Below are 22,460 nucleotides of genomic sequence, written 5' to 3'. Positions count from 1 at the left end.
GCTCAGAATCTCTAAACAGTTGCCCATGTGAGAGCTCAAACATGCTCTCCTATATATATTGTTAAGTTAGGGCCTAGTTTATGAATTAATGGCAAGCCTTCTGACTTAAACCTGGCATTGGAAACCTATTTAACTAACAAATTACTATAATCAATACATCCCTGCAATGAGGGAATAATCCAAAATTGTACCTACAGTCCTAAATCTTTCTAATGATGTAACTGTTCATATACAAGCACTGCTGCTGACTTCAACTTAAAATACTCATTAAATTTCCTAACTTTCCTTGTTTAGATTTTAACAGTAACCTTCTAGTCATCCACAATATAAGTAACTTAGCATATAATTTGTGGTAAAACATCCTTGGATTTCTATAAACACATTTCTGGAAGCTTCAGCATAGGGAACTGGCAACTTCAAATCACAAAGAGGTTAAAATATCTACCTGCCCTCGCACAGTGAAACAATACCTACATAACAGATATTTTAATAAATTAATGTGAAAGTAGTTGTGGTTTCTGCTCAAGAACAGTTTGTTTCCAACTGCCTCATCTCGAATGACAGACAAATTGTAGGAAACAAAGCCAGTCCTTTGCACAGAAAGGTATTAAGAGAAGGAACAGAAAATGATGTAACTGGAAATGACCAAAAGTCTCACATGAAACTACACTGAATTGTAGACCTTGGTCAAAACAAAACCTCTCATTTCAGTGATAATCACTCAGAAAGGCAAATTACACAATCATTTGTCACCTGGAAGCTGCAGAACATATCAAGCAACAAGATGCTGAAAGAATTAACCACAGCTGTAGTTTCCACAGAAATTCACTTTCAGCAAATACAGGTTAGATGACACTAAAATGCTTTTTACAAGGGTGCAGGTTTCTACACTATACTTCTATTTGCAAAGGAAAAAATCCAATAAATGCTTGTATTTCACTTAAAATAAGTTGCTGCATTAAATTCTTACAACTTTCCATCGGTTACTGATTAAAAAAGAAAACAAGATTTGCATTAGTTGACCTCAGAAATCTGAGTAAATGATTCAACAAGTCTGTTGAACATACCAGCGTAAAAAGAAGGTTATGCCAACAAGAGCAAGGATAAGAAGGGGTTAGCACAGGAAAACACAGACCTGATTATATTTTGAGAATGCCATCTAGTGGTTACATTTTGTGCAAAACCAGTTTTCATTTAACTAACGGTAAAAGTATAAAGCTTAATGTATAGTGAGACCTTAAAGTAACTCTTCACAGAATCAGGCCATGCCAGCTTTCCCACAGAAGTTTAAGCAAAGCCAGAGTTAATTTCTTATTAAGTTGGGAGGAGAGGAGACACCCACTCACTAACATGAAATTTCCTGTGAGTTAAATATAAAATGCATTTTCTACAATCTGTTGCATTAGCTGACCTCAGTCTTAATAGTGATGACGTTTATTTTTAAGGGCATAATCAAATTCCACCATTACAAAGAAAAAAGGAGGGTCTAGACACTGATTGTAAACACTAATCATCTTGAACAAGGACACAGGACAGAAGTAACTACGAATCAAAAAGAAAAATACACACACACACACATATATATATAAAACCCCAGCACTGCTCTATGTAAATGAACATTTGTCTTCAGACAGAGTATGAGCTAATACTGCTCCTTCTGATGTACACAAGCTGAAACCCCTGCTACTATCCTGAAACAGGAGACATCTCCATTCTCTGGGTGCATCTGTCCTCCTAACTTTCACCAAAGTCAGTTAGTTGTATCTAAAAGCATACTATGGACAAAAAATGTTAAATATATTATGGAATATCCACTTTTATATAATTAAGTAACTTACTTTTGGAAGTGCCTCAGAACCTTTTTTTCAATTGTTTATTTCTTAATCTGTCTGTGAAGTTTAACTTACCCAGGATCATGATTACATAAAGGTTTATTACAATGACTTTGATAGTCGTGTATACACTGCTCAATATGAAGAGGCAATTTAGCTTTTCGTCTCTTGGATGCCTATTCCCCCCTCTGCATACTGCAGTACTCTGCAGCCTGTTTACCTATTCAAAAAGCTAAGCAGAAAAAGCTGTTTTTCAGAGAAACACTAAACAAACAACTCTAGAAAACTTGCTACAGAGCTAAGTATTTTTTAAATAGTTTTACCCTTGTGCTGCTGTGAAACTGACTGTTTCATTACAAGTCTGACGCCAGCATTGTTCACCATTCCCACCCAAGAAGCGGGTCTTTTCTGAAGCCAAAACATTTGAGAGCTGAAGCCTTGCCATTCCTAGAAGTAAGTCTTTGGCTGTTTTATCCTTGTGCCACAATTCAACCAGCAGAGGCAATCTGAAACAAAGAAGTGATCTTTGTGTCAGGCACCAAAACGAAAGAGGAGGTATTCTTATTCAGAAGAACCTCCTGTTCTAGAAGTAACTTCTTAAATCAGTGATGGGTTATAAAAGTCAAAACATGAGTTGGTTTTATTGCCTTTCACTTAGAGGAATGAGACTGACTGTATCTTCTCAATCACTTGGTTCAGATTATCATTCCTTTCTTCAACTGGGGACTAACAATGTTACAGTGAGTGATATACAGAATAGTGCTAACACAGCTTGATATCAACATCTTAATTTATAAATACTTACAAAAGAATTTTAGCCATTGTCACTCAAAATACAGCACCCCGGCGCTACTTTAAAAATACTGCTATTTTGATGATTTTTTTTACATCTTAATCATTTCTTGAAATCTGGTGGAACTACTAGGAGAACTGTTTTACAGCCCTCAACACTGCAAACTCTTTTCCAGGTACCTGCTGTATTTTTAAAGATATCATATAGACATTGCATATTAAAAAGAAAAGATTTTCACATTTCAAGAAGTACTTTGTCAGAAACGATGCTATCAAGCTTTACTTTTAAAATTTATGGCAATTGTACTTGTTTCTGTAAGCAACAATACCTAAGTATGCAAGAAAGAAAATCAAGAACTGTAGAATTTCTGACTTTAAATGATAATAGAGAAACTGGAAGAGTAAGCTATTTAGTATTTATTTGCATTAGTCCTTGAATTGTTTACTAAATTCTAGCACTGATAATCTTAATGTGACTGCATTTACAAGAAAAACTAGAAAAGTGTAATTAAGATTAAAAAATTGCAAATTACTACCTGAAGAATGTATCTTGAAGCTGATGAGGCATAGTTGCAAAGTCAAATGCACAATATGACTTTGGAAGAAAGACTTCCATGTTCTTTCTAACTTCTACAGGTGGACTTGTCATAATAGGTGCTGCACTGCCAAAAAATGGGTATGAGTACCTAATAAAAACAATAACAAAAATAATAATTCTATAAATAGATAACTTTTTTGTACCTCTGCAACAGGAAAACCAGTTTACACATCATTAAGTAAAGCACGACTTGCATCAAAGTTTGAGAAATTTATACTAGTACATTCAACAACAGAACTTAGCTCTCAAGTATTTATATTGTCATTTACTTCAGGAACAATCCAGCTTCTTTATATTGGCTGTTGCTTTGACAAAGGACGTTTTAATAATCTGTTTGTTCACAACTAGATGAACTCATATTTTACTAGAACTCTGCAATTATTACATAAACTGAGCAGACAAACAGAAGAAAAATTTATACTCACATGTAGATTGTTCCTTGAGAACATCTGTAACTGTACTTAACATTCAGACTAGACTAACATGCAATAACTGATAACTAGGTATACATATACACAGTGTCAGAATCATTAGAAATTTCATTAGCTTTATCATTTCCACAGTTTAAGAGACTGAAAGGCAAGTCAAATCATTTTACCAATATGACATAAAATGTGGCCTGAAACTACTCTACTAGCACATTTCAGTGTATGATAAACTGTAACAAAGGGAAGGTCATGAGCCTCTTAAACTTCATTTTGTTCAAACTGATGATGCCAGCTGTCAGCTAAGCTCCTAATAAAATCAAATGATGCTTCTATATATAAAAATTGCACTCTCCACCTTTCGTGAAGGGCTGTTGGAAGAGCTTGTTTAGACTGGAATAAAATAATGCTTCCAATCTACAGTGAATATACAATTTTTTACCCTGCAACTTTTCTTAATGTCCATGTATCTGGATGTTTCTCCTCTTCAGCTTCCTTCCATGTTCATCACTGACTATAAAAATTCAAGCGCATAAAACAAAAAAACCCTATGTGTTGTTATTGTTCTGAAAAAAATTAACTATTCAAATGCTACATAAAATATTTTATGTGGCAAAATTCCATCTATTGTAGGTTGCTTTCAGCATACTATTTACTAATGTAGCCAATATGGAAAGACATTAATGATGGCTATAGTAGCCATATTTTAAAATATTCTAGCCCTACATCTCATCCACCTTTTGAACCTAGTTCAGACAAAATCTAAACCCCATGATCCACCACCACAACTAGACTTCCCAGTGACTAGTTAAAACTGTATGAATCAAGCTCTGCCAGAAAAGAGGTAGAGCAAATGGAGAGGCAACTCCCCGGTCAGAAATACTCAGAAATTTGACTGAATCACCATTTAAAGATACATTTCATCACAAACATCAAAAGCACCCTGATGGAAATGAGAAGACAAATTGTAAAATCTATTAGTAATCACTCACTCCAAATACACCATCAATAATTGCTATAATGAAAGTAGAATTTCTTTTTTTAAACCATCAAAATCATCCCTCTATTTACAATTCTCTCAGAAATGCATTTAACTACACTGATTCTTCATTAAAACTAGAATGGATTTCCTTTGTATTCATGCACAAACCAGTGATCTGTCTCTTACTAAAACACTGTAAAGAGTTCTTGGTGGAATATGCAAAACTACAAAAAAAAAAAAACCAAACAACAACCCACAAAAAACAAACCAAAAAAACAAAACAAAATGAAGAAAAAAAATTACTTCATTGATAAGGTGGAAATATAGCCAGAAAGATTTACTACCAATTACAGCAAAAGGCAACAATCTTTAATGCTCAGTTTAGTGATAAGCCAGATGAACATTCTGAAGTATTTTGCTACTGAAAATCAGCTACATTTTAAAAGACATGAAGAAGCAGAGAGGCACTATGCCACCAGCAATCACTCAGATATGAAGGCTTTGTATTTTCCAAGAATAACAAAAAAAAATTGTACCTTAAAATGCAATTTATTGGAAAACCAACTTCCAGACCACGTATACTTCTTAAGTCTATTGAAAAGCAAAAATGGTGAGAGGCTGCTGGAATGACAATCTTCTGTGCTGACACAGGCTCAGAAGAACTGGACACACCCACAGGGTTAGGCTGAGATATCGCTACTGGACCACCAGCTGCGTTATCAGCTGAAAACACAAAAGAGAATTCATGAGCATTTTCTATAATTTGTTCTGCCCAAAATAACAAAATATATCAAAGAGTAGTGCCACATTTTAAATGCAAGTTAGAGCGGATGCTTTCCTAAGAGATTTCTATTCCTTGTAAAATAAATGAATACTGTAAAAAATAACCACTCCGTCTGTAAGTTACTGCTTCCATAGGAAAAAACACCAAAAACCCAATATACTTAAAATCTTCTTACTAGGATTGTAATACTTTTCCTTTCTTTATTAATCTTTGGAGCTATGTAAGGTTTAACTCACCTATAAAAGTTTACAATAAGATCAAAGAAATTAAATTCTTCAGAAAGGTGTAAGACCTCAGTTTATACTAATTTTTCATAGTCAACTTGAATAGGAGAAGAAATACTTTTAGAATTTTAGTGCTTTTTAAAATTAATTAACTTCTTTAGGGGAATTACAAAGACAATCAGATTAACAGGTCAATTGTGCTGATGTAAAGCAGCATCACCCTCAGCCCCAAGCTTTAGTTTGGCCCCACATTTTAGTTTGAAGCAAACTATAATGTGCAAAGTACATCTGCTTCTGGTCACAGAACCCACGTACTGTGGCATCCATTTTATAATTTAGAAAGCAGAAGCAACATTGAGTGCCTGCCCAATTGCATCCAGGCTTCTCATATCCTTATAATGAGACCCAATATTGCCTTCAGAGAGTAAAACATCAAACTACAAGTCCCACAGAGAGGTCTCCAAAAGGCATTCTTGAAAAATGTTCAAGACATTTTGTTTAAGACTTTAAGGGCTATTTATGCTACCAAGCCCCTACAAAATGAAGGAATGAAAATATCAGATAAGAACGCGATGGCCTTTTGTATGTGCTACTCGTTCTGATACTGCCTTCATAATTATTTAAACCATTTTCACTTTTGTAATTTTTAAAGAAATATATCATTATTAGCATTGACCTTATTCTTTCCTCCTTTATCCTAAGTGTTTTGCTTGCATTAATAGTAATATGACAGAAAAGAAAAATGCTGTAATATTTCAACATCAGTTAGTTAACACAATGTATAAATGAAACTATTTTAAGTGATTCAGGTAGAATGTCAGTAGATTACTTGGTGTAAAGAATTAGCTGAATGGAATTTAAAGGTCATACAGCTTTTAAGTACATACAGCTTACTGTTAAAATCCATTTAAGTTGGTAATATAGTCAAATTTCATTTAATGTACTAAATTTAATAAATTTTGCCTTACTGGGATTTTGCAGATCTATCAGAGGTGACTTTGCTCTGCTCTGTGATTTCAAAGTTGGAAGCTCTTCAAAACACTGTTTGCTAACCTCTTGAGGGCAGCCAGCCACCAGTCCTGAAAGACAAATGTGAAATGACGTTTTACATCTTAGCAAAACAGAATTATAAAATTACTATTACTATTAATAATAAAGCACAATCCTGGATTTCCTAACCAGAGATTCAAACCAGCTGCTAGGTTCACAATACTTTCTTTTTACATTCCATATAAAGGACTTATTCCTTGCTTAGATAAGATCAGTTAGGATTAAAAGAATTTGTCTGAATTAGCAGACAAATCCTGAGATCCCATTCTAGGACACAGAATTTCCTCTACAGAACTGTCTTTAGGACAAAGCTCAAGAGACCAGCAATACAAATATCATCAGAAAAACAATAATTCCACTTTATTCATGAACCACCTCTTAAGAAGATTCCTGTTCAGTAACATTTAGCAAAACAACATTTTTTGTGATTTATTTGGTTCTCATGGTATTTCTTATCTCTGTTCCTCTTCCACTTTTCCACTTCCGAGTTCTCAAATTAGAAACAAGTCTTCCTAGGGCTTGGGCTACCAAGTCCAAACAAAAGGATCATGTAAAAACAAACAAAACAACCCAGTTGCTTGGTTTTGTCCAGGAATCTGTACTATATGAACATTTGTCTTCACAAATTATAATCCACATAGTAAATTCCTTAGAAAACTCAAAAACCCCGCATTATCCCTGCTCTTCTATTGAGTAAATTAACACTAGACAATTTCATCTCATTGAGCAAGTCAGTTTCTTCATAGGCATCACACTAAACCTTCTCATTCACAACTCCAGGAAATTCCAAAAAGTTTTGTTATGATTTTTCAAGCTTATGACCACCCACCTCACTTGTAATCGATGCACCCCCAAATCTCCAGTCTGGCTCTTGCAAGTCTACTTAACAATAATCACATTCAAATCACAACATTTATCCCCCTTCTCTTACTTGTTTACGCAAATGATTCTGACTTGCCTGAAATTTATTACCAGGAGTAATATACATACCTCTTTTCCTTGGTTTTGTGCCTTTTTCAAACTTAAGACTTTCCACTTCACTCTCTGTTGCTACATCTTCTTTTGAAGAACACTGGTCAGCTTGAGATGGGAGATTTTGGGACCTCTGTTGCTGGCTCTCTGTTTTTCCACTAACAGGTGAAAGAACTTTCTCCAGTGGCTGTTTGGGTTCAGTTGCAGCCTTTAAGGGAATCAAAGGCTGAATGAAGTGATAGTTTTCTTATTGACCATAGCTTGCATTGAAAAATTCTGTCCATGACATTTCATAGTATGAGATTATTCTTCTGACACAGAAAAATGCCAATGAAAGAGTTATTCCTATAAAGCAATTAATTTTTTTTTTTTTTTGTTTAACACAAAACCCAGTCAAATATGATTAAGAAACACCAATAATTTAACATTAAACTGTGTCTAAACCAACAATGAACAGGTAGGACATACCTCCCTTTGAAGAACTACAGATACACCAACAGTAGGAGCCAGATCCAGAGGCAGTTGTGGCAGTTTCTGTTTAGCTCTATTTGGTGGAACAAGAACAAATGGTCCTTCTATTGCCACAGGGTGTTGGTCAATCTCCGTATTTCCTCTCTTCAGCAGTCCTGACAGGGGAACTTCAGTACTTCCAAGAGAGTGGTCCCCACAGCAAAGATGGATCTGCACACACACAAAGGTGTTAGAAAGTAACTGGTATGTGTAATTTGCACTGGAACCATCTGTGCACCCTCCACTAAAGGTAGCATAAATAAAAGAAGTTATCATCCCTAGTGTCCCTGCATGCTGAGAATAAGAACAGCTATGAAATGTTTTGAGCAGGTGGGATTTGTTCACTGATAGGGCAGCAGCAAATCACTGCACTGCTCTTCTGAGGACCTGTCATATCATTCCTTCTGTAGAATAAATTGAGTACTCTGTGGCTTTTAAACACTGCACAGATCCTCACCCTTCATGCATAGGCACATAAAATGAATGACTGCAAAGTAATGAAAAAGATTACTTGAAGGCTTTGGGCATATATTTAGACACCATTTAGCGGGCAAGGATTTTTGGAATTAACTGTGGTTTTAATTCCTGGTAAATATAATAATTTGAAAACTTGATTCAACTGTATATTCCTTACAGAGTTTAATATTTATACCTACCAGTGAAAGATTGATCTTAAAAAAAAAAAAAACAAACAACACAAAGGTATTCTATTTTACTCAAAGCTACTCTTTGAAACTCAAATACTAACTTGTTTTTTCCCAAAAAAGTGTCACTTCATTTTTGATTTAGCAGATCAGAACACTGTATTCCCATCCTTAATATTTATTGTACTTAACTGTTAATTTATTGTACTTGAACTGTTGTGCTGAAAGGTGGGAGCTGCCAGTACACATATGTAGGTGCACATATATACGTACATACATATAAATACAGTCATACAATACATGCATACACACACTCTAGTCTGGCAACTAGCACTTTTTACAACCAAAGTCTACATTTTTGGAAATATATGTTAAAATTAAGAATCAGAACACAGTGCTCTGATCCTGTATCCTAAGATTTAAGATGGTGAGTGAGAACTCAAAGGAAGAAAACTGCAAATCAAAATGTGGATCTGACCACAAAAGAACTTTGGTTCAAAAAATTGTTCTTTACATATGATGCAAACATGCATAATTCCCCACATATGTATCATATATGTTTTAAGACTGTTTTAGACTAAGAATAAATTCCAAACACACCAGTGCACGTTGCTCCAAAAATACTTAAACTTGAGGCAAAAAAAAAAATTGAAACAATACAAGATTTGAACAAAAGCATTCTTAAACCACCCTGCATAAAAACCCTAGAATGGTCTGTATAAACTTAAAGAAAATAACTTTAAAAGGGTCCAGATCCACAAATTCTTTGTATAACTAATTCTGTCTTACTTACCAGCTACATTATCAGAAACCCTATACCATCCTCACTCAACAAAGCAGACTCTTGTTTTGTAATCTTGTAATTAGATTGAGACACGCACAGATTGCCATAAATACTCTAATACTACCTGATGTTTAGAAGCATAGATTCACTTAGTTCAGAAAAGACCCTTAAGTCTACCAAGTCCAGCTGTTAACCTAACACTGCCAACTCACCACTGTCCTCCATTTAAAGGAAAGGCTAAAAAAGATAAGCAATATCCCATAACAGCCCAAAAATGTGTAGTACATTTAGAAACAGCATTTGTCTACAGAGCAGGTAAAAAAGACAGACCTTCCTCATAATTCACACAAAGTGTGCTGAGGACAGTGATTTTAGAACTGAGGCAAGAGTGACCTGAGCAGCTGGTATGGGATTACCACAGGTAGCACAAAGCAGGACTCTGGGTTGCAGATGGTCTGATTGCAGTGCAGACCCCAAAGCTCAGAGCTCTTCAGAGAGCCACATTAGCTCTTTGGGAAGATCATATTTCAGCAACAGCTTTTATCATGACATGCAAACCACCTTGCAGTAACAGCAACTAATTAAAAAGACAGCACTCCATCTAGCTAGGAAACTTGCTGCTATGGTTTCCTTCGCATCAGCAAGATGATCAACTTATATTTGAGCCAAAATACTATAATACCACCTTAGTTTTGGAAACAGAAGTGCTTCACAGATACAACCTGAGACACACTCTAGTTCTTTAATTTTAATTATTTATTTTCATTCACGTTTGAAATTAAACAGCTTACCTGCAATTTTGACTGTGCACAAAGATAAAGTTGAAGAACATCTACTGTACTACGTATTCGAACTGAAGCTCTTTCTGGCTCAAAGTTTGGATTAATTAAATCAGTGAAAGGTTCATTTGTGACATCATTTCCCAGTAACGAATAGTAGAAAAAAAACTCAGGTTGTCGATCAGGGAGCTTCATAGTACTAGGAACTAACTGAAAGATCAGAAGAGAATTATGTATCTCTTTCCTTGATGCAGAGTTACAGTAATTCTGAAGCACTAGTTTTGAAATTAGAACTTAAAGCCTGACCAGCTGACCTAAATCATAGCTTGCACTCCACATATAACTTATTATATTAATACTCAAATTAAAAATGTTTTACTTTAAGTAAAAAAGAGCAAGACTTGTCAACACCAAAGGCTGTAACTGACGTGTATTTAGTAACATCAAGTACCTCACAAATACTCAGAAATAAGCTATGCCTTCATAAAATATTTCCAATTATTAAATAATGCAGAAATTAAACAGCTTACTGTTATCTAATCTAATGCTGTATCTAATCTAATGCAGATTAGACACTGTTATAAAATTTATGTGATTAAATAAAAGACTGAAACAGATGAACTTCATCCTGTAGGCAACTGTGAGTTCAATGCCTAGAGAGGCACAAGCCACAAGCACGATTGCTGTAAATTTTGCTTCTCAAGGTCCTACAATTCTGACATGGAAAACTATTTTCCCTGAAAAAAAGAAACATGACAAGACTGAACAGAGTTTATCACACACCATGAGTTCTAGACCAATTAAAACAATGCTGTCAGTACAGCAAAAACACAGCAGCTAAGGTCTAAAGCTGAAACAACCATTAGCATGCCACTTCATCCAAGCTAGTAAGTCCTTCCCTCAGGCAATATATGAGCTCTGTCTTACATACTTGAAAAGCATTTTACCTTGTTTGAACTCCAGTGCATGGGCACCACACTGTAGACTGGTATTATCCACACACAAACTTCTTACACAATATGCAGTAGAAAAGTATGCATTTCATAAGAATGCACCATTTGAAGTAAATACAGCTTTAATACTTCAAAAGAATTATATTTCATCTGCAGTCTGAGACGTTAAGAACTTCATAAAGTTTTAAAATTAATATAAATTCACTTTGGGACAAGGTTATTTCTTGAAATAAGCTCAAAAAACCATTAAAATTAATTAGAAATGAGGAATGGGAAGGTGAAAATACTAATGTGGGATAACTAACACTTAAAAACTACACATAGCAAGGAAACAGACCTGTTCCAACTGTGTGGCAAATGCAATGGTTACAGACAAAACAAAGTGATCCTTGCAATACTCTGCTGGTCCAATTTGATGATAGCCCTCTTCTTCATTCAAGACTGGCACAATAATTTTAGGGTCCAGTCCACGAAAAAGGGTTAGTACTAGGAGAGAAGAAATAAACATGAGTAACTAGTGGCCTTTGTAATTGCTTTGATATATTTTAAGCATTACACATGGAAATTACATGTGGAAAGAAAAATTACAAATAAAGATCTTGATGTCTGCTACCAAAGTTTTGCAAAACACAAAGAAGTCTCTAGGTATATTTCGAAACAGCTACAAAAAATTCTGAAATTAACTTTTGTTCACAACTGTTACATTGAACACTATGCTAAACAGAATTCTAGTTCCTATTTTTATTTTGTGTTACAATGAGAAAGATTACAGTGACTGGAAGTTTATTTCACTAGGCTAGAGTGTATCACGCTATTTCTTTACTTTGCTCATTAAAGAAAATGCCGGACAGTAACTGCATATTGCAATTTATTGGAACAAGGATGCTGTGCCATTCCACAGATCTTTAGAATACTTCATTTAAAGATTTTTCATCTTAAGTCCTCAGTGCATAAAACTCTGTATTCTAGTTTTTGTTCTATAGTGCCAGTAATTCAACACATTCAGCCCTCAGGTTACATGAAATAGAAATAATGACATAGCATTTTGTGAACAAAAAGCTCCGTTTCAAATACTAGAAGTCTTAGACAACTTAAGTCAGTAAAGACAGAAAAGAGTGTATGAATACTAAATAGAAAAGTATCTGACCAGACTAGAACTGGGTAATACAGCTTTGTTATAGCCAGTACCTGGAACTTTAGCTTTACAACTGTGAAAACCCAGAAGTTAGTTTTTCCTCGTCACATAAATATGATATTGAGTAATTTTGACATGATGCAAAAAAGGAAAAAGCTGGCAAACTTGTTTGTAGCAATTATTCCACAGAAAACATGAAATGGGAAACAGTGCTGAGTAAAGGCAGGAAGATTTTTTTTTTGCCAGTGTCATGAGGGATAGGAGAACTTGCAGGTACAAAGACCACATGGGAAGTGCAGACTAAGGAATTATTTAGAGTAGTTTTTTGCCTCCTTTACAGAGGTTACAATATGGAAATTCCCTGTGTTTTGCTGTAATCCTGAAAGAATGGAGTAAGCTATCTTAAACTGAAACTTAAATCCTGTCTTAACCAATCTTGAAATGCAGACAAGTCAGTGAATTCTGGGCCAGAAGCTTTTAAAACATTTACTGCCACTGACCACTCTACTTATACAAAATTACTGCCACAGATCATCAGCAGATAGATGATGGATTTAGAATTAGAGAAAGCGTACCTTCAGGGCAAGAACACAAGTATTGTAAGGTATGGAGGAGAAAATCCACTAGTTTTACCAAAAGGCTCATTTTTCAAAAGTTAAGTAGATAGGCATTTGGGTGAGAGAACAGGGCAAGATGGAAATATGTTTTTGTTTTGGGGCTCTTCAAATCAAGTTTCTAAAATCTTGGTTTTGTTTTTTTAACAGCTACTAACTTGCATTAAAAAGAAAACCAAAACACACAGATGAAAAAGTGACTTGAAGGCGTAGCACAGAAAGGCACCAAATGTTAACATTTGAAGTCCAATAGATTTTTGACACATTTCACTGATTTCCTTCAAGAAAAATAAACAAGAGAATCCAGAATTGGAATGAGTCCCAACAGTAAGCATGCTACTACAAAAAATCTCAACAATAGTACATAATTTAAGTACCTAAAGATTAGAAGAAGGACCAACCAAAAAAGAAGCAAGTTTACCCAGCAAATGAGACATTTTACTGCTTTACAGTTCCAAGCCCAAACTACTGAAACTTCACCTTCTATAAAGGTAAAGCTCCTTTCCTATTTCTTTCATAACTTTCCAAAGCACATAAATACAAGTTAAATACTCAAGGGAGTTAACTATGAGCCCCTGATTCTCATTTTAAATACCAGTTGGTTTGCAACTTGTCCACCTAAAACTCACACAATTATCACAGTAAAGAATCCTTGAAAAACTTACTATCACAAAGTACATTAATCAGCTGCAAAGGGTTTGCACTGAAACTGCCGTGATATTAAAATTCTCTTGAGACTTAACAGATTTTCAACAAGTGATATGTCATCTGGCACAGGAAGATTTTTAATTCAAAGTGAGCGATGTCATGTTACTTACACTTGCCTTCTCTTGGGGGTGCCTCCTTTGCTTTAAAATCATTAACCAGTGCTTTTGAGTCCATCTCCAATGCAACACCAATTTGTATTTCAGGTTTAAACTTAGGGTACTTGTTACTAAGCAAAGGATACCATTTAGGTGCCTACAGAGTAAAAAACAAAAATAAGACCCCAAAGTGTTTAAATACAACAGAAAAAAACAGTATAATACTATTACAGGAAACAGTTTTAATCTAGCACTTCTACTTTATCATCTACAGAAATACACTTTGGTTTTTATTTCTAAAAATTTGGTCTATTTAGTACAGTATTGTACTAAAATATTCTATAGAATGGTTACTGGATGACTACCTGAATGTATTGGTTTTTTTCGACTGACTTGTACAGTGACAAGGTTAGACAGAGAAATATACCATAAATCTTTATTTAGAAAACCTTCAAGTCCTTGAGTGCACAGTAAGTCATACGCATTGAAAATGCTCTAGAAGAATGATGCCAGAATAGGACAGCAGGCTCCTCGTATGACCCATATCAAAGTTATTTTGATCAAGCTTGATACAAGGGAGTTGGCTAATTAAATTTATATAAACAATTATATTGTGCTTACTCTATGTTGTATTAAAGAGCTAGAAACAACCACCAAACGCATCATCTTCCACGGAGGTCCACTATAAAAAAACAACTTAAGACTTGATTTCATGATGGAGACTCAATTCAATTGCTCCATATCTATTGCTTAGATAAAACTTTCCAGTTGATTAAATAATGAAATTGTGTAGATTAATTGGTTGCTAGTGATCCTATTATTCATTCAGAACTAAGCAAGATTAGTATCAACTGTATTTTTTCATTGGTGCATATTCTCAGAATCAAGATGTCTCCCCTCTTAAGAAAAGCAACAAAATCCCCCATATATGATCAGTTATACTCCAAAACGAGATCCAAAAGTTTAGCCTATGCTTTAATTCAAATTATATTATCTGTAACAGCATTGTTGTCAAAACAAAATTTTAAATCTTGATATCCCATAATGTACCTGTTTCTTTTCTGGGGCAGCCCTTAGATCCAGCACAATATAGCCTATATTCTCTTTAGCTGAAGATACCGGATCCAATGCAAAACATTGGAGTTTGATAGGTGTACGCTGCAGTCTGAAAAAGTAACTCAGTTGAAATATTAAATATAAAATGTATACCTGCAATTAGTTCTCAAAGATAGTTCATAAGTTTCCAGCAAGCAAATGATACAAAACTCATTCCATAGCTAGTTTCATTAGGTCAGAAACTGAACTTATATTGAACATACAAAAGTCATCAGTAAGTGAGAGAATGAACGAGTGGTTTAATTCTTGAAGAAGAGTGCATTGGAGCCTCAGTCTCAAGTGCTATTAAAAAGACATTAGCAACAAATAAACACTTCACTCACATAAAAGAAAAAAGTACAGAGCCTCACACAAAATTTGAATTTCACTTGGAGGGGTATCTTAAAAACAGGACTTGTGGACAAGATTTTTGGGTAAAGCACCTGACTACTGCAAGGCACGTATAAGACATCTAGCACATGGCAAATGTAGGCATCTTTCTCTGTCAAATAAAAATTATACAGCTTTTTTAAACTTCTTTGACGATATGGTCATAACATTACAACCTGTAAGTTGTAAGATTTATGAAATGAAATAACAGTTATGAAAACACTCAATTTCTTAGCTTATCTCTTTGAAATTTTCAAAAACTATTTACACAGGCTTTTCAGACTTGAAATTAAGTTAATTTTGTGCCACAGTATACATAAGAAAGCTTGACTGCAATGTTTGAATTACAGAATTATTAGTTTGCTCTAAGAGCCTGCGGGGTGTTTTTTAGTAGTGTGAAAATATACCCTTTAGAATTTTTAAACATCACTTACCTTGCCACACATTACCTTTTTTTGTACATTAGTACATTTTTCCATAACAATATTGTAGATAAAATAAATTTTCTAAAGAACAATTCAGATTACAGTAAACCAAAAATTGCATTTCACTAACTGTGAAGACAGGAAAGTTAAATTTTATCTGCATATTAGACTTCACTTTTTAACATTACCTGTGCTGATGAAGTGCTTTCCTATCAAGTTCCCAGGCCAATTCTGTAGCAAATTCTGGCTGATCAGTATGCTCCACAGGGTCAGTGGCCAACTGTTCACCATCTAACTTGGCTTCAACTATAAGCATGTGCTTGGGTCGTTTTGGGAAACAGCGCCCTGTAAAAGAGTGGCATTGCAAGTGCCATCACTAAAAGAGGTGCAAGAGCTCAGATTGATGCCATAAATCAGTTACGTGAAATTAATTTCCCATGTCACCTTCCCTGCTCTGATCTTGAAAGAAAAAGTTTGCACTATACAGAAATATGAAAGAATGTAACATGAAACAGACTATTTGTGAAGAAACAGGAAACTAAGTAACAAAGCAAAGTAGCAAGCAATTAGAACGATTTGAGAAATCTATGATTGGCAATAGGTAAGGGAGTAGGCATGAGAAAGAGAGTAAATGTTTTACTTCAAGTGAAAAGGTTATGAACTGTCTGACATCCAAACAGAAAAACATGATCTTGTAAAAGTATTGAATGGTGTTTCTTCAGCCACTTGCTGAAAAAAAAAAATTATTGCCAGACTAGGAGAGTGCCAAAAACTCTATAGGATTGGTCCTGGGCTCAGGATCATCCGGTATTCTGATTTGACATGACAAAAAGAAGTAAAACATTACTCATATCACAGTGTGGGGAGACGTTACTACAAGCATATCAGACGACAGCATCTTATTTGTAAGCTCCTTTGGCAAACTACATAAATGGACAGAGAAATAATAGGATTTACTTGACAAAAGGAAAGCATTCAGCCAAAACAAACCAAACCCCCAAACCAATCTCCAAGACAGCCCAAAAGAGGAAAAGACATCCTAACAAATAACTCACTCACGCATACACACTCTAATTAGACTACAGAAACTATAACCTGTGAAAATGCAAGATGACCAACTGGATATACGTTTGAGTCAACACTTAAGGCTGATTGCTACGAAGGGATAAAAATACTAGAATAATACTTTTTAAAAACAAAACCAAAACCAAACCAACAAAACCCAGATCCTCGGGGAACGACTGCTACTTTTCTCATTCACTTAATACATTGCGTAAATACCTCCAAAACCTAACAGAGGGTAGCCAACCCTGGCCTTAAGATACGTACGTCCAAAGCTTTACTAATAACATCGGCTTACTCAACGCTGCTCAGCTTGCCCCGCTCACCTCGGAGGGAAAGCCAGCCCTCATCTTCCCCTCGGGACAGAGGGGACGCGCAGCAACCGGGAGGCCACGACCCTCCCGCCTACCTTCCAGCACGGAGACGACGATCAGCAGCCGATCGGCGGCTCTGGAGACCATCTCCCCGCTCCGCCCGGGCGCTGCCGGGGCCGGGACGCGCGGCCACTCCCGAGGCGGAGCGAAGAGAGCCGAGAGCTCTCGGACCCACCTTACCGCCACCCGCCGCCCTTTTGCCGCCGCGGAGCCTTTAAACACCAACCGCCGCCGCTTCCGCCCGGCAACGCCGGCCCCGCCACTTCCGCCGCCGGCCCCGCCCCGCCCCGCCACTCCGGGCACCCGGCACCGCCCCGGCACCGCCTCGCACCGCCGGTCCTGGGTCCCGACACCGCCCCGGAGCCGCCGCTCCCGGGCCCCGGCACCGCCCCGACACCGCCCCCGCACTGACCCATGGCCTGAGGGTGAGCGGCAGTGCCGTGGCGCAGAACCGTAGTCGAAAATCTCACAAATAAAAGTATAAAAAGTTTTTTCACAAGCACTCTGCATTGGCAGTGGAGGAATGCTAGCTGCTTCAAAGACGTGCTTTCTATTAAAGTGGGGAAGTTTCTTTTTTTTCGCCCGCCACTGTGATGAGCGCCAGAGCTGGAGAATTTGAATCCAGTCGTAGTGAAATGCAGCTTTGTCCTCAGGTAATTTTTTAGAGTATTGTCTTCCATACGAACTAATTATCAGGTAAGCAACAATATCACAAAAGTGTGTCGCTGCATCTGGCATCCCAAGTTAAATGTCTTGACCGTGAGGCAAAACGCCCCATTTTTAAGTTTATAGTATTTTTTTAGTATTTTTTTAGATGGCCTAGCAAACTCTTTGTGTAGACATAAAATCCTTGAGTTTTAGTAACACATGTATTCTGTAAAGTTGTTGAGTCATGATTTGCAAATATCAGGAGAGGGAGAACCTGTTTTCTTTCCATCTGCAAGAATTTTATTCTGGTTCTGAAACACTTCTCAAAAAGACACTTTGTTATATCTGAGTTCAATCTGCCCAAGTTCAATTTTGGCTGCTCCTTTCTGTTGTGTCATCTTCAGGTGTCTAACACTGCACATGACACAGCAACTCTCCATCTCTACAGACTGAGTTCTTACATTTTTATTGCTGTCACCTTCTGCAAGCCAGGCTGTGGGTACTTTTTATTCATACTTTTTACACAAAACCTGGAGGCAGACCTCTGAAAAGTGGGTGATTTTGGCGACTGAGGGAACGTGATCCCAGACAATAACAAAAAGATACAGTTTACTTGTACAGCTTTTTTATTTGAAAATTAATTTCTCTTGGTGTGATTCATGAAAATAATATTCTTGTGAACCACTGTTGAATAAACAGTCACTTCTTGTAATTGTACATGGATTTGCTTTTTGCCTATTTAGCAAGTTGGACTGGTTCAGCAGAGGGTCAGAAAAATGCCAGAGCCAGCACAAAAGACTGAGAGCATGTGACTAACAATGCTGGTTTATGGGTATTTATGTCTGCACATGGCAAAGCATCTCTCCTTTTGGTAACAGCAAGCCTTTAAATCAGGTCACCTAACTCATGGAACTTTATCCTTTGACATTCTCTCCTGGCTCTAACTTGACTTTTATTTTCATGTCACAGCTATTAACTCTGCCAAGAGCCTCCTCACTATAAACATTTCAGTAAAGACTTTTTTTTTTTTAATAAAATAAAAGGAGGAGATAGAGAGAAAAAAAGACATTGAAAAGACAACAGGACCTTCTTGGTATTATCATCTATGTTTACTTTGCAGTACACCAAGTCTTTCTCTATTCATCCAAGAACCACCAAAGATTGTTTTCTTATTATGCTATCATAGTCTTGCTAACTTGTATCTCACCTTGTGCATTTGCCTGCTGAGGTGTCAGATGCAGGATGTGCCTATGTGAGAACACTGGCAGTGAGCACACCTGTGGGACCTGTGCCCAGGCAGAGGAACACCTCTGCTTAGTGACAGAACTGTGGGAGGAGGTGAGTACATTCAGCAGCATCAGAGAGTCTGAGTGAGAGACAGACTGCTTGAAAAACCCCCTACCTTCCCAGAGGCAAATCTGTCAGGCTGACAGGGTGCATGATACAGGGTATTCCCTATCTGATCTTTAATCTGCAGAACATCATGACTTAAGAGATCGGGGAGAAATGGTGACAATTTCCTGCCTTGCACAGTGGCGCATCCCCTCCATTCCTATCCCACCCTCCCAGGTGCCCTGGTATATAACAGCTACAAGGCTCTGCAAGTGCAGCTGAACAGCAACAAGAAGGATTGTTCATCTAGGTCAGAGATGTCACTGAGGTTAAGTCAGCTTAAGTCACTCCCCGTGTCAAGACTGCTCCCATACAGAAAAAGGGAAAAGACATGTCATTGTCATAGGAGACTTTCTTCTGAGAGGAACAAAAAACCCAATATGCACACTGGATCCAGTTCTTAAAGAAAGTCTGCTGCCCCTCAAAGCCTGTGTTAAAGACATTAGGAGGAAATTTTCTACTCTGGTACAGTCCTCAGATTAATAACTATTAATACTTTTTCAAGCAAGCAGCGATGAAATTGCAATAAGAAGTCTAAGGGCAATCAAAAAGGGAATTCAGCATCTTGAGACTAACTGGTTAAGGGATCAGGAGCACATGTAAATTTCTCCTCTATTGTTCCAGTTGCAGGGAATGATGAAGGAAAGAAAGAAGAATCAAATCAAGAGAATAACAGATCAGTATCTGAATCTAAGACTGATCAGACTGGTCCCTGCAGAATTTTGTGGGTTTTGATCATCATGGTGCTCCCAGGCTTATTTCTAGTGAGCCTGTTTTTATCCCCTTTCCTCTTCAAATCTAGTTTAAAACTACTTTAATGAGGCCTGCTAACTCCTGAGTGAAGATCCTTTTCTCACTTTAAGACCCCATTTGTCAGCAGCAGGCCTGATGATCAGAAATATTCAAGGGTTGTATGCAAGTGGACATGTAGCAGATTTCAGTTGGCCCTGTACTAATTTGTGCAGAAGGGATGGGTTTTGAAGCGTTAGAAACCATGGAAGCACCTGAGAACAGTCACATAGGAATTAGGTTTTCTACCCCTAAAAAGGTGGCAGGATTGATAGCCCAACTAAAATGAATCTACACCAACGCAAAATATTATGAAGCCCAAAAACTACAGTGTAAGCAATCATGGAGAAATGGTGGGATAACTTGTGCTTCTGGAATGCTGCAACAGGTGGCTATAAACTATTCAGAATCAGCAGAGAAAGACAGCCCTCTTTGGGAAGTGGAGGGGTTAGGGAGTGTTTTGACTATCATCTAGAGCTTAGTGATGAAAGAATAAAACATGCTTTATTGAAATTTGTTTTGCTCTTTTCTAATTGCATTTATTGATTTCAAACTAAGGAAAACTCTGAACTAAGGAAAACTCCCAAAAGTAGGAACAACTTACTGACTTTTACACTTCAATAATTGTACCAGACTTGGAAAAGGATCTAAATGAAACAATAGAAAGACAATGCTGGTGTTAAAAAAATTTTGTATATTACTTCTATTCAGCCCACTTCTTTCTAATAATTTGTGAGACAGTTTTAATCTATCTGAAATTATATATACTTAAAAACCCCCAAGATACCACTGTAAAAACACCACATGTCATAAAATGGCCTGTTTCAACTACAGTCAGTTTCTATTACATTATATTAATGTGTTTGTCCATTTTCTTTGATCCTTTAATTATTCTTCAACAAATTAATGTTATTAGGCTTCTCTTTTAGCAATAGAATTAGAACTGTAGCACTTAAAGTATACATTTGTAAATCTGTACTCAAATTTCTGTGAAGAAGATAGAGACTGTCCAGTATCTTTTGCTTTATTACTATCTTCACCTATCCCGCATGTCTAAGGAAACAACATAATTAACTTCAGGTGAATGCATATTTTAAGTTAGCTCATAAAATCAAATCAAGTAGTGAATGCTAGGTACAATACTTAAGTTCGCATTGGTTACAAATTTTTTTTCATATAGACAATGGTTAAACTAATTATTGATTAAATAATTTATGAGTGCAATTATTAAATGCTTTAATCAACACTTTTTATGTTTATCTCCTTGTTTAGAGCCTATTAAGTTTTAACAGTTCTTAATTAGTAAATTATTTTTCTTGGCATTGTTATTTTTTTCAATCACAGGTTCACTTCCCATGGACATGACATGTCAATTTTTTCTCCATGTCTTTTCTCCATGTAAAATACCTCATTTTACAATGTTATTTATTCTGCCTTCTTTACTTCATTCTCTTAAATAAAAAAAATTAAAATATGTTTGTATTGACATTGAAAGATTTTTACTTGCTGCATTTCTCATTGGTTTAGGATCATTTATTTAGTTATTATTTAAGCTGTCTTGGAACTCCTTTTACACTTGAGGATTGTTCATGCAGAAAGAATAATAAACAGCTCTACCCCTTTGCAGAGGGGATTTAAATTGCATGTAAGTGGAATATGTGTTCTAAAAATAGTCTTCTTATGGTAGTTTGGTTACACTTTGGAATACTTTGGACATATCCTTAAGTGTTCCATTGTTTCTTATTGTAAAATAGCCTCAGTATGAGCACACTTTATATGAAGTTTGAATATGAGAGACAAATTTTAAATACTGTCTTTAAGGCAAAATTTAGATCTCGAATCACTGATCCACAGTGTATGACCTGGAGGAGAAAAAAACATTTACACAAAGGATATTTGAATTGCAGAAGAAGGGAAGCTGAAGGCTCTTTTCAAAGATTAGATTAGAAAAGTAGTAAGTTTTATTCTTCTGAAAATGGGAGAAAAAACAGTGAAATATATTTCTTCAGAAAAGTGATAAAATATTTCTTCTCCACTGACAGCTGTACATGTGTAAATGGTGTAAATGTAACTGGACAGTTTATTGTGATACCTAAGTCTGTTCACATGAGCTGTACTCATGAATATCATGTGTCATGAATATCAATGAAAATTAGAAAAACTGTTGTACTTGCTTCAAGTGGCAAGGTTTTTGCAGTGGGGGTTACAGGGTGGTGTCAGTGAGAAACTGCCCCCACGTCAATAAAGCCAACGCCAGGCATCTCCAAGCTGCACCCACTGCTGGCCAAGGCTGAGCCCATGAGGAATGGTAACAGCACCTCTGGGATAACAGTTAGGAAGGGAAAAGAAATGGCTGTGAAACAGAAGCCAGGAGGAGTGGAAATGTGTGAGAGCAACGGCCCTG

At 36.4% G+C, this 22,460-nt stretch overlaps 1 protein-coding gene across 1 annotated transcript in view; it reads right to left on the bottom strand.

Annotated features, from left to right (window-relative positions):
- Window positions 1-17,360, bottom strand: part of CEP120 (centrosomal protein 120) — a 37,389-nt gene extending 20,029 nt beyond the window's left edge. Inside the window, exons 1-12 of the mRNA XM_066568895.1 lie at window positions 17,263-17,360; window positions 15,980-16,136; window positions 14,932-15,046; window positions 13,897-14,038; window positions 11,667-11,815; window positions 10,389-10,586; window positions 8,128-8,340; window positions 7,678-7,867; window positions 6,606-6,716; window positions 5,166-5,352; window positions 3,161-3,310; window positions 2,156-2,338 (exon numbers count right to left, since the gene is read on the bottom strand). Of these exons, the coding sequence (XP_066424992.1) occupies window positions 2,156-2,338; window positions 3,161-3,310; window positions 5,166-5,352; window positions 6,606-6,716; window positions 7,678-7,867; window positions 8,128-8,340; window positions 10,389-10,586; window positions 11,667-11,815; window positions 13,897-14,038; window positions 14,932-15,046; window positions 15,980-16,136; window positions 17,263-17,314 (1,847 nt within the window). The 5' untranslated portion in view covers window positions 17,315-17,360. The remainder of the gene's footprint in view (window positions 1-2,155; window positions 2,339-3,160; window positions 3,311-5,165; window positions 5,353-6,605; window positions 6,717-7,677; window positions 7,868-8,127; window positions 8,341-10,388; window positions 10,587-11,666; window positions 11,816-13,896; window positions 14,039-14,931; window positions 15,047-15,979; window positions 16,137-17,262) is intronic.
- Window positions 17,361-22,460: the final 5,100 nt, after the last annotated feature.

This window comes from Molothrus aeneus, chromosome Z (assembly GCF_037042795.1).
Source record: "Molothrus aeneus isolate 106 chromosome Z, BPBGC_Maene_1.0, whole genome shotgun sequence".
Lineage (NCBI taxonomy): Eukaryota > Metazoa > Chordata > Aves > Passeriformes > Icteridae > Molothrus > Molothrus aeneus.
Note: the sequence above shows the minus strand (reverse complement) of the source record. Positions and strands in the feature narration are given on the sequence as shown.